The 16,578-nt window shown below is 46.1% G+C and overlaps 1 protein-coding gene across 2 annotated transcripts in view; it reads right to left on the bottom strand.

Moving 5' to 3' along the window:
- The window catches only part of MAPK4 (mitogen-activated protein kinase 4), a 130,833-nt gene that overhangs the window by 29,496 nt on the left and 84,759 nt on the right, over positions 1-16,578 (bottom strand). For both annotated transcript variants that reach the window (XM_081942542.1, XM_081942543.1), the window contains exon 4: positions 7,377-7,521. In XM_081942542.1, coding sequence (XP_081798668.1) covers positions 7,377-7,521 — 145 coding nt within the window. The remainder of the gene's footprint in view (positions 1-7,376; positions 7,522-16,578) is intronic.

Genomic DNA, 16,578 nt, shown 5'->3' with positions numbered 1-16,578 from the left:
TGGTTTTCTTTAAATTTTGGAATGTTTTATATAAAAGGATGTAAAAACAATTATAGTAAAATGAAGTTTGAAGTATGATGATGATGATGATGATGATAATATATATATATATATATATATATATATATATATATATATATATATATATATATATATATATATATATATATATATATATATATATATATATATATATATATATATATATATATATATATATATATATATATATATATATATATATATATATATATATATAAAATTTGTTTTCGTAGATTTTCACGGGTGTAGGTATGCTGGTTTTGTTGTATTCGGGTCTTTTCCCGTGTAAGGAACCTTACACGAGAAAAGACCCGAATACAACAAAACCAGCGTGTGTGTGTGTGTGTGTATGTATGTATGTATGTATGTATGTATGTATGTATGTATGTATGTATTGTGTGTGTGTGTGTGTGTGTGTGGTTTTTTTTTTAGACAAAGTTTTATTGGTTTTTTTTTGGGTATTTTACAAAGGAAAAAGGTAAGGGAAAGGTTACAAATTTTGGCAACTGCAATGTGCGGTAGGTGCGCCCCCCCTCCATACTCATAGTATACATTTACACATGATTCATTATTAAGTAGTAACATATAATCAGCATATAAATTCAGTTAATAATTTCGATCAGTTTATGTCAGGTGGATTTTCTTACTCATTTTTGTGATCTGAGCTTTCTCGGTATTGCCCCATCTCCCCCCGCCGACAGGGCTCCGGCCCCTCCCGTGTCCTGTATATCTGATGAGGGATCATCTGGTTTTTCTAGGAGTAGTTTGTTTTTTTCCATAAAGGCCTGCGCCTCTATGGGTGTATTAATTCTAACTCTTGTCTCCTCCCAGAATATTAGCATACCTTGAGGCATCAACCATGTAAACCACACCCCCTTCTGGTATAATTTATTCGCTAATTGCGAATAACTTTTTCTTTTTTTCCCTCACTTTCTTGGGGATCTGTTTCAGAATGGTTATCTCCTTATCTTTGTATGTCAGGGCTTGCCCCCTTTGTGCACTCAGAATTTCATCTCTTGTACTTTTTCTAAGGAATTTAATGTGTACCTCCCTGGGAACGTTGTGTGTTCTAGCGTAGGCTGAGTTCACTCTATAAACCAGGTCTATTTCCCACCCCATCTGTTGTTTCTCTTTCTGGATGTATTCAACCAAAATGTTTGTCATGATGTCCCTTATGTTTTCATCATCTGCCTCCATCACATTTTGAAATCTAAGATAAAAGGACATTCTCTCAAACTCTATTTTCATCTGCTGGGTTTGTGTGTGTGTGTGTGTTGTGTATGTATTTGTGTTACAACCCCTGGTATGCCCAAATATGGGAGGGAGCTCACTACTCCCCCTTTCTGTCCTTCGGCTCATTATAGAAGACCATCCAGGCAGAAAACCATATTTTTATTTTTAATGTTGCCTTTGCTACGTTTGTGTTGTATTTGTGCTGATAAATAAATAAAGGGAGACTAGTATAGATCTATTTCAAGCTATTTAGCTCTCATCAGCTAGCCATACCCTTACTACAGCCCAGGTTCGAATCCCAGTTAGGGTATGGCTAGCTGATGAGACCTAAATAGCTTGAAATAGATCTATACTAGTCTCCCTTTATTTATTTATCAGCACAAATACAACACACACACACACACACACACACACACACACACATATATATATATATATTTGATTTAAAATATATGTTTATATGAATTGTAGGTGATGACTGTGGAAGGGATGCACGAAAGTTTTTTGTAACCAATTGACACACTTTCTACAATTTGTAATGGAAGATGGTGTTCTTTGTGTTTTGTTTGTCTGTGTTTATTCAAAAAATAAAAAAAAATTCTTTAAAAAAAAGTGTTTGAAGACTGATACAAGGCCCCTGCTGTGTTCATTCTCAAAGCTATACATCTCCGGGTTCTTCAAGCCCTTTTGCAGGATTTATTTTCTAGTCCCCAGATCCTCCTTGCTGCCCTTCTCTGAATTAATTAACCATCTCAAGAGGCAATAAGAGACCAAGCGGCTTAGATGATTCATGGAAAAATAAGCCTACTGAAAATTAATTCCAACAACAAGTAGAACCCCTTATGCAAAGAGCCAGAATAAATCTTTTTCCAAACTTTGATTGTGTGGTTTCACTGTTTTTATATATAACCCTTACACAAACAAGCATTATCTACCAACCAAAGGCAACCGAAGATCCTAAGAAGTGCCAAAAGTAAATAAGTAAACAAAAGCAAGCAAGCAAACAAATAAATAGCAGAACAAGGTAGGGAAAAGAATGCATTAACATACTCAAATGATATAATGATTAGCAGTGAAATGATAACATTAATAATAATAAATATTAATAATAAAATTAAATGAGTAATTAGATAATGAAAGAATATATTTTAATATAAGCATGCGTATTAAAAGTAGAATTACATGGATTGGATGAATGGAAGGAATATGAATAGATCTACCATATATGTTGAAATGATATTATGATTGATATTAGAATTGTATATTGAAACACTGAGCAATGAAATAATGAAGGATGAAACTTTAATATATACAGATGTGAAGAGTTAAATAAGGGAAATATGAATAATAAAGCAGGTGAAAGATGGAAGACAGAAAAGAAACATTTTTGAATACAACGGTGACATGAATAAAAGAATAAAAATAGAAATAAGGGGAATAACTATATATATATATATGGGACATGGTGGCTCAGTGGCTAAGACGCTGAGCTTGTCGATCAGAAAGGTCGCCAGTTCGGTGGTTAGAATCCCTAGCGCCGCTTAATGGAGTGAGCTCCCGTTACTTGTCCCAGCTTCTGCCAACCTAGCAGTTCGAAAGCACGTAAAAATGTCAAATAGAAAAATAGGAACCACCCTTGATGGGGAGGTTAACAGCGTTCTATGCGCCTTTAGCATTTAGTCATGCCAGCCACATGACCACGGAGAAGTCTTCAGACAGCGCTGGCTCTTCGGCTTTGAAACTGAGATGAGCACTGCCCCCTAGAGTCGGGAACGACTAGCACATATGTGCGAGGGGAACCTTTACCTTTAATAATATATATATATTAACATAATAAGTTATATGTAATAATAAGAGGGAAGTTTAGAAATTCAATGGCGGTAGTATTAGATGTTTAAATAATATGAAATGAAATTGAAATGTAAGAACTATGAATAATAATATTATGTTTATGTGTACTAAAATGTATGATACCCAGGTATCACACTGTTCACGCATTGATATATATAAGCAATAGAAAATAAAAAACTTGATCAAAATTAAAAAGAAGATAATGGAAAAAATGCAGAGCATGCTTTCTGGAATTCTTCCCAATGCTTTATAGTACTGTTTCTCAACCTTAGAAACTTTAAGCTGCGTGGACTTCAACTCCCAGAATTCTGCTGTGCTGCCTGGGGAATTCTGGGAGTTGAAGTCCTTAAAGTGGCTATAGGAAGCATTTGTAATTCAGGTAGTCCTCAACTTATGAACGCAACTGACCCCCAAATTTCTGTTGCTAAGTGAGACAGCTGTTAAGTGAATTTCGCTCCATCTTATTGCCTACAGTTGTTAAGCGAATCACTGCAGTTACTAAACGAGTAACAGGGTTGTTAATTGAATCTGGCTCTCCCCACTGAATTTGCTTGCCTGAAGGTCACAAAAGGGGACCCTGGATATTGCAACCGTCATAAATATGAGGCAGTTGCCAAGCGTCTGAATTTTAATCATATGACTGTGAGGATGCTGCAAAGATGCTGTAAGTATGAAAAAATGTGATGTCGCTTTTTTCAGTGCCGTTGTAACTTTGAACGGTTGTAAGTTGAGGACTACTCGTATTCTTTCTGTTATTCCTCAAATAGATGTTAATTAAGAACTGCAGCAAAAGAGAGGCAACAAAAACCCTGGAGAAAAATACAAATGTGGTTGGAAAAGATAATGCAGCATATTGACTTAAAACCAATAATATTTTTGTTGGGGATTTTGCCCGAAAACTTACAGTAAAGGAAATGCATATTTAATTATACATGTATTAACTTCAGCTAGAATTGTATTTCTTCAAAACCAGAAAAGTGATGAGATCCCTACGGATGAGAATGTGATTAGCAACATATTAGAATGTGCAGAAATGAACAGATTAACGCTTGCTATAAAGGAGAAAGAACAAATTGAGTATTATATGACATGGGGGCTTTTTTAGGGATGGTTAGAGAATAAAAACAGAAGGGAGAAATAAATGGAGATAAATAAACGAATATATGTTCAGATAGAGATGTAAACAATATGATGGTGATTAGTAATATGATTGTTAAGGTTATTATACCTAGTATTATATTATATTTTCATTAGAAGATACGTTAAGAGGGAGAAATGAATAGTGATAACGCTGATTGTTATTATTGTAAGATTAGAGAATCATGGCCAAGACACTGAGATTGTTGATCAGAAAGTTTGGCAGTTCGGCGGTTCGAATCCCTAGTACAGGTCTCCTATGTGAGCAGGGGGTTGGACTAGATGACCTCCAAGGTCCCTTGCAACTCTGTTACTATTTACTGGGTTTAATGTAATGAATACTGTAAATTTTGATTGTAAATAGCACAGAGACATTTTTACCCAGATGACACACTGTTTAATGTAAGATGATATGTATATATATTATATTATATAAAAATATAGATTGGAAAAATCTCCACATTTCTCTGCTCCAACCATGATTTGACGATCATCAGACTCACCTCTCAATTATAGAAGGCGACTGTCCAACACTACCAGCCCTTCCTGGGTGAGATTATTTTAGAAGAAGAGGACGTGAAATCCATTATTAATTAACCTTATTATTTATTTAAGGAAGCTGCGTGCAGCTGCTTCCCAAGGTGTTGGAATTTTGCAGGATTGCAAAATAAGCAACAGAGATCTTGGAATAATAATAAACACAATGAAGAAGAAGGAAAGTCACAGTTGGGCCAACCGCAAAATGGAGGTGTTTTTTTTCTTCTAATTTGTTAAGTAACAGCAGGCAATGTACTCAAGTCCTGAATAAATATCTAGAGCTTCTTTTTCCAGCTACTACCCAATATTTCTAGCAAGGGAGTAAACGTCTTTGTTTTAAAGTTTATAAAATAACAATAGCCCTTATAACTATATAACACTCCATAATGCTTTACAGAGCTCTCTGGGCAGTTTATAGAGTCAGCCTGTTGCCCCCAACGATCTGGGTCCTCATTTTACTGACCTCAGAGGGATGGGAGGCTGAATCAACCTTGAGCCAGTCAGAATCGAACTCCTGGCTATGGGCAGAGTAAGTCTGCAACGTTGCATTCTAACCGCTGCACCACCATGGCTCTTTAAATGATCACTTTAGGTTTAGAATAGAATAGAGCTGGAAGGGAACTTGGAGGTCTTCTAGTCCAGCCCCGTGCTCGAGCAGGAAACCCTATACCCATAATGGCACGCAGCGCCCTCTCTGATGGCACGTGAGCTGTCACCCCAGTTCAGCTCAGCCGCGCATGCGCACACACCTCCCCCCAGCCACCTGGTCTTCGTGTCTCTGGCATGCATGCCCGGAGGCAGGCATGTGCAGGGGGTGGTCACGTGTGCATGTGTGGGGGATGGGGGCCGTGCAGGGCGGGTCATGTGTGCATGTGCAGGCGGGGCACACACACATGCACAGGGGGCATTGGGTGTGAAAAGGGGTTGCACACCCATGCAGAGGCGGGGTGTGTGCAGGGGCATCACATGTGCATGCGCAAGATGCGGGCCCTGTGCGGGGGAATGTGTGCATGTGCAGGGGGGTGGGGCACATGCATTGCATTTTGGGGGTTCGGGCGCACATGCATACTTTGGACACTCCAACCGAAAAAGGTTATCCATCACTTCCCTATACCATTCCAGACAAATGACTGTCCAGTCTCTTCTTAAAGCCCTCCAGTGATGGAAGGGCCACAACTTCTGGAGGCAGGCTGTTCCACTGGTTAATTGTCCTCACTGTTAAGAAGTTTCTCCTTAATTCCAGGTTGTTTCTCACCTTGATTAGTTTCCATCCATTGTTTCTTGTCTTGCTTTCTGGTGCTTTGGAAAATAAGTTTACCATCTCCTCTTTGTGGCAGCCTCTCAAATATTGGAAGACTGCTATCATGTCACCCTAAGATTATTTTGACCCATTAGTTACAATATTTTTTAAAATGTCCACAGTCGCCCACTTTATGTATGGATCCTGGGTGGCTAAAGACAATCAACAGAACGAAATATTCGGAAACCTCCATAAACCAAGCATAATGCAAAATTGAACTAACCTTGATAGAACAACCGAGGCCCTAACGACACACAACAGAGGCCCTTCCTCTATTGGTCTCAACACCCCCAACAAGCTCTACTTCGGTCCAAGGGCGACTGAGTCAGGCCTGATGAGCCAATGCATCCTTCTCCCCTCTTGCTGTCTTTAATCCCAGAACTGGGAGAATGTGTTATGTGGAACTGCTAGAGAAGCTCTCAGGGCAACAGTCCAAGGGTACGACACCAATTTGCAACGCTCCCCTTGGCTACCCAGAAGAAATAATGATGCCTCCCAAAGTGGTGCTGAGCAGATGGAAAATGAAGGCATCATGATTAACAGAGTGGAAAACCAGGCAGGGTGATGTCTTATTACCAGGACGTGTCCTTGACTTTCTGTGTTTTGGGTCTGGCTGGCAGAGACACAGATATGAGTCTCTTGAAAAGCGCAAGCAATGGAATGGAGTGGAATGGAATGGAGCAGAACAGAGTGAAACAGAACGGAACAGAATAGAGAATTGGACTGGACTGGACTGGACTAGACAAGACTAGAAAACTAGGACTAGGACTAGAGCAGAAAAGGACAGAGGAGTGGAGTGGAATGGAATGGAGCAGGATGGAGCAGAATAGAGTGGAATAGAACCGAACAGAACAGGACTGGACTGGGCTAGACAAAACTAGACAAGACTAGGACTAGGACTAAAACAGAACAGGACAGAGGAGTGGAGTGGAGTGGAGTGAAGCAGGACGGAGCAGAATGGAGTGGAACAGAACAAAACAGAACAGGACAGAGAAGTGGAATGGAATAGAATGGAGCAGGATGGAGCAGAATGGAGGGGAACAGAATAGAACAGAACAGAGAATTGGATTGGACTAGACTAGACTAGAACTCCAACAGAGGAATGGAGTGGAGTAGAATATAGTCGAATGGAATGGAATGCACTTGTTCCCTATACGTGCCTTTTAAAAAAGATCAACACAAAAAGAAAGCTGCAAGAGTTTTTAAAGCTCCATTGGGGAAACAAGTGTATTGATAAAAACAGAATTAGCTTTTAAAAAAAATGTTGGAGACTTACCAGCAAAAAGCATCTTTCCCGTAAGCATCTCTGCCAGGATGCAGCCAGCTGCCCACATGTCAATAGCTTTGGTGTAGTTGTTGGGCGAAAGGAGCAAGCGGGGAGATCTATACCATTTGGTCACCAGGCCTTCGGACAGGTAACCCTGAAAGAGGGAGGGAAATCCCCACATCAAGGTAATGCACAGGTATTGAGCTGTTCTGGGAGAATGCACAGGATGAAATTGGCAAGGTATATAGGTAAGACAGAGGGAGGCAGTGGACATGATAAAGAGAGAGAACCTATCTATCTATAAGTCTGTAGAGATTCTCAGTCATCCAGGTCATGGCTCTACAGACATCCAGGTCACAGTTCTATATACATCCAGGTCATGGTTCTATGGACCATGTACGGAACAAACATAATTTCTAATGTTGGATTTTTCCCCCTTACCAGACGGAGCCCCCTTGTGGAGTACTGTAAAGCTGTTAACATGGCAACTCCACTGCGCTATACAGTAGAAGCCATTTTACGGGCAGTACAGTAGAAGCCATTTAAGGCACAAGAGGCTGTATCTTAACAGAAAGAACGTTGGTCTTACCTGAACGTTTTTTTCTGGAGTAGTGGAGGGAGGGGTCACAGCAGGGTTAACACAGCCTGATTGGTCCATTTGACTGAGAGAAAACTTCTTAACCTTCGCCTTCTCCCGTTGGTTCCCAGTTTCCGCGATGTCACGGCCAACAACTGCAAGTCAAACACAAACAAGAACAAGCCCCCCCGGGGCCTCCCGATTCTACACCTCCCGGACCCTGTCTAACTAACTAACTAGGGCGGGAAATGTGACCCCTCCCTCCACTACTCCAGAAAAAAACGTTCAGGTAAGACCAACGTTCTTTTTCCAGTAGAGTGGAGGGAGGGGTCACAGCAGGGACATACCCACGCTACGTCCCCGGGCGGGCCGACTGGGTCCCAGGTGAAGAATCGGCCACCACCCTCTGAAGGACCCTCCGGCCAAAGGATGCCTCAGCCGAGGCATAAGTATCCAAACGATAGTGTCTAATAAAAGGTGTGGGGGAAGCCCAGGCCGCCGCCCTACAAATATCCTCGAAAGGTGCCCTGGTGGCCCAAGCCGCCGAAGTAGCCGCACTGCGGGTGGAGTGCGCAGTGATCCCCGATGGGGGAGTCTTCCCAGAAGCCCCGTAAGCCTCAACTATGGCCAACCTAATCCATCGTCCGATGGTGGAAGAAGACACCTTACATCCTAACGAGCCTGGACGAAAGGAAACAAATAACGCTTCCGTCCTCCTAATGCCCTCAGTTCGCTTTAGGTAAATGCGAACAGCCCGGCGAACGTCCAGCTTATGCCACACCAACTCCCGCTCTCTCGAGGGATTGGGACAAAAATTCGGGAGCACGACCTCCTGGGCCCTGTGAAACTGTGAATTCACCTTCGGAATGAACGAAGGATCCAAGCGAAGGACCACCCTGTCCTGGTGTATTACACACAGGTCACTGCGTGAAGAAAGGGCCCCCAACTCTGAAATGCGCCTGGCCGATGTAATGGCCACTAAAAACACCACCTTAAGGGTAAGCAGACGCATGTGTACCGTCCTAAGTGGTTCGAACGGGGAGCTCGTCAGAGCCTGGAGAACCAGGGTCAGATCCCAGGTTGGAAACCTATGAACCGGAGGCGGACGGATGTTAGCCGCCCCCTTCAGAAAACGCTTAATCAGTGGAGACCGGGAAAGGACGGGGGAACCCTCCCCCCCCAGAATGGTGGCCAAAGCCGCCACTTGACGCCGGAGCGTATTATGCGACAAGCCATCCTCCAACCCCTTCTGGAGGAACTCCAACACGTTTGGGACGGTAGCCCTAGAAGGATCCAACCCCAAAGGAATGCACCACTTCGCAAACGCTTTCCATGTGGCATTGTAAATTCTAACCGTGGACGGCCTCCTAGACGCCTCTAAGGTGGCTATGACTCCTGACGAAAGTCTCTGCCCCCTCAGGATCCTCCGTTCAAGAGCCAGGCGGTCAGATGGAGCCACTGAGGCCCTGGGTGATGTAAAGCCCCCTGACTCAGAACGACCTCCCCCGGGGGAATCCTCCAGGGGTCTGCTACCGACAGCTGGACCAGGTCCGCGAACCAGGGTCTCCTCGGCCAGTATGGTGCTAACAGAATAACGAGAGCCCTCTCTGTGACTATCTTCCCTATCGTACGGGGAACGAGGGGAAGGGGAGGAAAGGCATAAAGGAGACCCGGGGGCCATCGGCTCCTGAGAGCATCCGCTCCTTCCGCCGACGGAGACTGGAACCGGGTAAAGAACCGGGGCAGCTGAGCGTTGTCGGGGGAGGCGAACAGATCCACCCGAGGTGTGCCGAACCTGCTGCATATCTTCCGAAACAACTCCGGACCCAGTTGCCACTCGCCATCGTCTAGGGTTGTGCGACTCAGCCAATCCGCCTGAAGATTGGACACTCCTGAGATGTGCTCCGCCACTATGGAGGCCAAGTGTCTCTCCGCCCACAAGCCCAACGACTGCGCCTCTCGCCAGAGAGAACGTGAGTGGGTGCCCCCCTGGCGATTGACATGGGCCTTCGTCGCCACATTGTCCGTAAGCAGGAGGACATGGCGCCCCCGCAGGTGATGACGAAAAGTCCTTAGGGCAAGCCGCGCGGCTTTTAGCTCCAGCCAATTGATGTTGTGGCGGAGATCCGAGGCAGACCAACGTCCCTGGGTCATGTCGGAGTCCATCACGGCCCCCCAGCCGAAGAGGCTGGCATCCGTCGTCACTGTGACTCTCTCGGGCTCCCAAAAACAAGCCCCCTGTTGCAGTGCTGGGGACAACCACCACCGAAACGAGAGTCTCACCTCCACCGGTAGAGGAACTGGACGCAAGGAGTTGCTCATCATCCTTCTCTGGACCGGGATCAAGGCCCACTGGAGAGGTCGCAGGTGGAGCCGGGCCCAGGGCACTATCCCTATGCAAGAGACCATCTTCCCCAGAAGTTGAGACAAGGTCAGGATGGAAACAGACCGACTTTTTTGTACAGAGGAGACCAGCTGGCGAAGGCTGGACAAGCGCTCTGGAGACAGACGGACCCTCCCTGACTCGGAGTCTATCACTGTCCCTAGGTGTAGAATCTGCCTGGATGGGGACAGGTGGCTCTTGGGAAAGTTCACTGAAAACCCCAACGCCTGAAGCCAACGGATCGTCAGCCGAAGATCCGACTTGGCCCTGGGGAGGGACCCTGCCTGAACGAGGACGTCGTCCAAGTAGCACTGAAGTCTCACCGGAATGGAACGCAGGTAAGCCGCCAGTGCTGCCAGGACCTTGGTGAACGTCCGCGGAGCTGAGGCCAGACCAAACGGGAGAGCCCGGTACTGGTAATGCCTGCCCCGGTGAGAGAACCTGAGATAACACCGGTGAGACTGAAGGATGGGGACGTGGAGGTAGGCCTCCGTCAAATCTACTGAGGCCATGTAATCCCCCTTCCGAATGCCCTGCAGAATGGATTTCAGGGACGCCATCTTGAACCGCCTGTATACTAGGTAGCGGTTTAGGCGTTTCAGGTTGAGGATTGCCCTCCAACCCCCCGAGGATTTTGGAACTACGAACAGATGGGAGTAGTAGCCCAGACCCCTCTCCGGCTCCGGAACGACCTCCACTGCCCTGATTTCTAGAAGATGGGCGACCGCGAGGTCCATGAGATGACGCCGCTTCGGGTCCCGAGCCGGGGGAAAAACTTTGAAAAAACTTGGGGGTTTGGAGAGGAATTCTAACCTTAGGCCGTGGCGAACGGTCGCCCTGACCCAACCGTCTGACGTGATCCGATCCCACTCGTCCGCATACAGTGCCAGGCGGCCTCCGATGGGATGACTCGGGTTCGAGTCATTTCCCTCTGCGGAAGGGGCGGCCGCCCCCCCCACGAAAGGGCCGCTTGGACTGCGGCTGATATCTAGAACGGTCCTGAAAACTCTGTCTATGAAATGACCTGTCCTGCCTGTATGGTTGGTATCGCTGGTCCTGATCCCTGTCATAAGACTTGAACTGGGGCCTGCGATAGGGATGACTACGGGACTCCGCCTTCTTGGTGGATGTGGGCATAACTTTCTTTTTATCTTTGTTTTCCACCAAAATCGGGTCTAAGGAAGCCCCGAACAAATTTGGACCCTCAAAAGGGGCAGCTACTAGGTCCCACTTGGCTTTATAATCCATCTGCCAGTTCCTGAGCCACAAAAGTCTACGAGAGGCCACAGAGGTGGCCAAAGCACTTGAACCAAATCTAACTGCGTCTAGGGTCGCATCAGCCGAATACTGACACGCTGCCATTATTTTAGCCAAATCCTGGTGTGCGCGCTCCTCCTGGATCGGAATGCGCTCCTGGAGCCGGCGGAGCCACATGACCGTAGTACGGTTAAAGTACGAGGCAGCAGCCGCTGCCCGCACCGCCCATGCTGAGGCTTTAAAATTTTTACGTAAAGTGAGCTCCGCCCTCTTGTCCTCTGCCTTAAGTTTGTCAGCCGCGTCCCCCGAAACTACTGGAGAGGAGGAGACTAAAGCTGCTATGGGCTGATCTATAACTGGAAGCTGAATAGCCTGCACAAAAGACTTTTCCATGTTGTAGGCGCGACGGTCGTTGCTGCCAGGTGGGGAAAAGTTAGAAGGACGGGCCCATTGGCTAGTAGCTACCTCTAAGAAAAGAGGAGGGGCAGGAATCTCCTCCTTATTGGTGGCCGTCGCTGAGAACATGACCATGTCCGGATCCGTGGGCGGTGGGACCGTGGGGTCCCCCGTGCCCACCTTTGTGGTCCTCCTAGCCTTCTTAAGCAATGGTTTGAACATGGCCTGGAGGAAAAGATTGGAAGAGCGAGGCGCCTCAGGAGCCGCATCCTCCTCCTCAGAGAACCCCCAATCGTCCCTCCGTGCCTCCCCCCTAGAGGAGACCTCACTCATGAGGGAAGGCGAAGAAGCCCTAGATCTGGACCTACTAAAGGGAGTAACTCGACTGTGGTGGTAAGGTCTGTCCCTTTGGGAAATGCCCCTAGAAATGGCTGCAGAAATAAGCCTTTTGAGATTCTCAGGGAGGTTTTCGAGATCCTCCTCATCTTCTTCTGAATCATAGTCTGGTGCCACATAGGCCCTGCTGGATCTCCTACCCCTAACTGGACCTGCAGAGGTACCTTCCAATGGATCCCCCCTATCTTCTTCCCTAATCCCCGGGAAAGCAGAAGGAGAGCGAGGCGCCCCCCGCTCCTGACTCCTAACAGATCTGCATGGGGAAGCAGAGGAAGAGGAAGAGGAAGGGCTGAACCCCCTAGCCACCGGTGGGGGAGGGCATGAAGCTGCCACGTGTGGGGATCTGGATCTGGGCCTAGGATCCCTGGCCTGTCTCTTCTCAGCCCTTTCAATGACCTTCTCGATGGCCCTGGATCGCCTGAGCTCATCCCTTTGCAGAGCTCTCGAAGGCCTGTCCTCAGCTGAAGGCCTAGAAACCCGAGGCCTAACTGGGGGAGTGGGCTCAACCTGATCTTCGCCTGCCTGAGCTGGCGCGGCCTGCTGGGACTCAGTTCTATCTGCCATCCCCACTCACGTGCTCCAGAACGAGGTTTTTGGTAGGAATTGCCCTTCAGCTGGTGAGAATCGCCTGCTCCGGGCCTCCGGTAAAGTTGCAAACAGCACAGCCACGTTTTTTACAGCCTCTCCGTGTTGCAAGCCCCAAACACGTGACTCAAAATGGCCGCCGGCTTCTTTTGGGCGGTGCTTTCAAAAGCGCGCCTAAAAATGGCCGCTCACCTCGCCCTTATTGCCAATGCCTGCAACTGCAAGCTCGCTTTCCCAAAACACTCTCTAAATCACCGCTGAGCTCCTAAGCCCCTAGGAGCCTTCCAAACCAAGAAAAACGATTCCGCGCTGCTGCCGTGGGCTGTAACCGGCCCGGGAAGCTAGCGGTTCAAATTAGAAGCCGAAAAGCCGCTTTCGCGCCGAAAAGCCCCAGCGCGCTGCGAGCCTCACCGGAAAGTTTTAAGAAGACAAATTAAAGCACGTAGGATCGCCCGGCACACCCGAGACCCCAGGCACCAGTCCGGAGCGATCCCTTAAGAGAGGGGGAGGAAGCGCCCCCCCCCCACTGACTATCTCAGCCTCCTGAGGGCAGTCGAACAACAGCCCTGCAAGGCGGACCATTAGAAAAAAAAAAAAAATTTTTTTAAATAAAAAACTCCAAATTCAAGGTGCCAACAACACTAACACTGACTAATAAAACCCACTAAAACTCTACTACTAGGAACCAAACCTGTGTCTTGGACCTTGACTGAGAGGAAACTGGGAACCAACGGGAGAAGGCGAAGGTTAAGAAGTTTTCTCTCAGTCAAATGGACCAATCAGGCTGTGTTAACCCTGCTGTGACCCCTCCCTCCACTCTACTGGAAAATGCACACCCTAAGAGGTGTTAGGGGTGTCTTACCCTCACAGTATTTGTTTCCAGAGAGTAAGTCATCTGTGTACCAAGTTTGGTTGAAATTGCTCGAGGCGTTCCAGAGTTATGCTGGAATACACACACACACACACACACACACACACACACACACTTTTACATATATAGAAGATTTAGCAACTGTAGCAATATTGGATTTACAAGTAGGGTTAGGCCTCATACAAGATTATCTTCTGTTATTCCATAAGCTGTACGTGGGCACTGGCCAAGATAATACATCTGGTTTTTCTCTGCCTTGCAGCTTTATGCCAATAATTTCAATACACCCCATACTTTATCATTATTAATTGATAAACAGTAGAGCAATCTGTTGACTTCTACTGAAAAAACTAATTTTGCTTAACAGCTGGCTGGAGACATCCTCTTTCACGCATCGCTGCTTTCAGAAAAGACCCAGGTTTTTTTAAAAAATACAGTTCAAATGAAGGGCATTTCTGTGCTGCCGTCCTGCAAAACCAATCTGAAAATGATCCACAATGATCTTCAGATTCACCAACACTCACTCGATAGAGAAGCCCACTTGATTCCATGCAAAGGACAAAGGATTCCATGAATTGTGTGCTATATGAACCCATATACAGACTTTATGTTGCGTCTGTTTATCTGATTATGTAGGGGGAGGAATCCCAACGATTGCTATGAGGAGTACCCAAATTTAGCAAGCCACTTTTCCCGTTGAAAGACCTAAAGCCCTAAAAGTCAAGAGGGAAGTCCTGCAAATAAATGTAGAAGCAGATGTAAAGCTGCAGGGAAAGAAGGGAGGGAGGGAAGGAAGGAAGGAAGGAAAAGGAAAGAAAGAAAGAAGGGAAAGAAAGAGAGAGAGAGAGGGAGAGAAAGAGAGGGAGGGAGATAGGGAGGGAAGGAAGGAGGGAGGAGAATGGAAGAAAGAAGGGAGGGAGATAGGGAAGGTGAAGGGAGGGAGGGGGAGGGAAGGAGGGAGGGAAGGAAGGAATGGAAGACGGGAAAGAAAGAGGGATGGGAGGGAGGAGAGGGGAGGGAGGGAAAGAAAGAAAGAAAGGAAAGAAGGAAAAGAAAGAAAGGGAGGGAAGAAGGAAGGGAGATGATGGAAGAAAGAAGGAAGGGAGAGAGGGAAGGAGAGAGGGAGGGAAGGAAGGAAGGGAGGGTTTCCTGCAGTTTCAAATGCATTACACCCGAACATCAAAATAAATCAGTTCAACACAGTTGATGTCGAGGCATCAAAAGCACCAGGGACTGGTTTCAAATTTTTGAAAAGCTTTTCTGTGGAAGTGATCTAGGCTCAAACCTTTCAAAGAAATGGATCTGTTAAATGCAGAGACACCAAGCTTGGGAGAGCAAGTACTATAAAATGCTAAGCATCGGATTCATAATAGCCACTTGGCAGATTAAGCAAAGCAGAAATAAGTTCTATGGTTAGTTGGCACCATGGGAAAATCAGCTTGTTGGCACCATGGAAAAGACTTTCAAAAGTCTGAAAGCAACTCTTCCAAGGCCATCATGTGGCAACACAAGAGTGATGTGGAAAAAAAATGGGAGCAATCGTGTCTTTATTTATTAAGTGAAGCTTTCAAAGACAACGCCTGTCTTTGCTTCAGGGCTTCGTGGATTTATTCCTATACATTTCTTGGCTTTCAGAAGAATCAAAGATCATTAAGGAGCTGGAAGCTAAAGCATACGTACAATGAACGGTTGTAGGAACTGGATATGTCTAGTCTAGCAAAGAGAAGGATTAGGGGGTGACATGATAGCAGTCTTCCAATATTTGAGGGTTTCTCACAGACAGCAAAAGTGTGTCTAGTCAAGCCTATGGTTTCCCCAGTTGCAATGTATGGCTGTGAAAAGTAGACCATAAGAAAGGCTGAGCAACAAAGAATGGAGGCCTTTGAAACTCTGGTGCTGGAGAAGACACCTGCGAGTCCCTTGGACTGCAAGGAGATCAAACCTGTCAGCCCTAGAAGAGATCAACCCTGACTGCACTTTAGAAGGCCAGATCCTGAAGAGGAAACTTAAGTACTTTGGCCGCCTAATGAGAAGGAAGGACTCACTGGAGAAGAGCCTCATGCTGGGAAATATTGAGGGCAAAAGAAGAAGGGGACGACAGAGAATGAGGTGGCTGAATGGAGTCACTGAAGCAGTCGGCGTGAGCTTAAATGGACTCCAGAGGATGGTAGAGGACAGGAAGGCCTGGAGGAACATTGTCTATGGGGTCGCAATGGGTCAGACACGACTTCACAACTAACAACACAGACAGGAGGAGGTCAAGCTATTCTCCAAAGCACCTGAAGGCAGGACAAGAAGCAACGGATGGAAACTAATCAAGCAACCTAGAACTAAGAAGAAATTCCTTGACAATGAAAACAATGAATTGGTGGCCTGGCCTGCCTTCGGACGTTGTGGTGCTCCATCATTGGAGGTTTTTAAGAAGTGATTGGACAACCATTTGTCTGAAATGGTAGAGTGTCTCCACCTTGAGCAAGGGGTTGAACCAGTAGACCTCCAAGGTCCCTTCCAACTCTATTTATTTTGTTATTTTTTCCTGATCTGCAGAAAACTCTTCCCATTACAAGCATCCTTGAAGTTATGGGCAGTTCCCAGCCCCTTTCTTTATTTTATCTAACCTCCAGCTTGGAAACACACTTGATTTTTACCTGCCTGGGGTTATACATATCGCAAATATTTATTTGCTAGCTGCATTTCCCCCGATCTTCTCTCTTTCAAAACAAAAACAGCCCAATGGTCAAAAGTG

This window comes from Natrix helvetica (assembly GCF_964273705.1).
Source record: "Natrix helvetica genome assembly, chromosome: 2".
Lineage (NCBI taxonomy): Eukaryota > Metazoa > Chordata > Lepidosauria > Squamata > Natricidae > Natrix > Natrix helvetica.
This window is presented reverse-complemented; position numbering and strand designations above follow the sequence as displayed.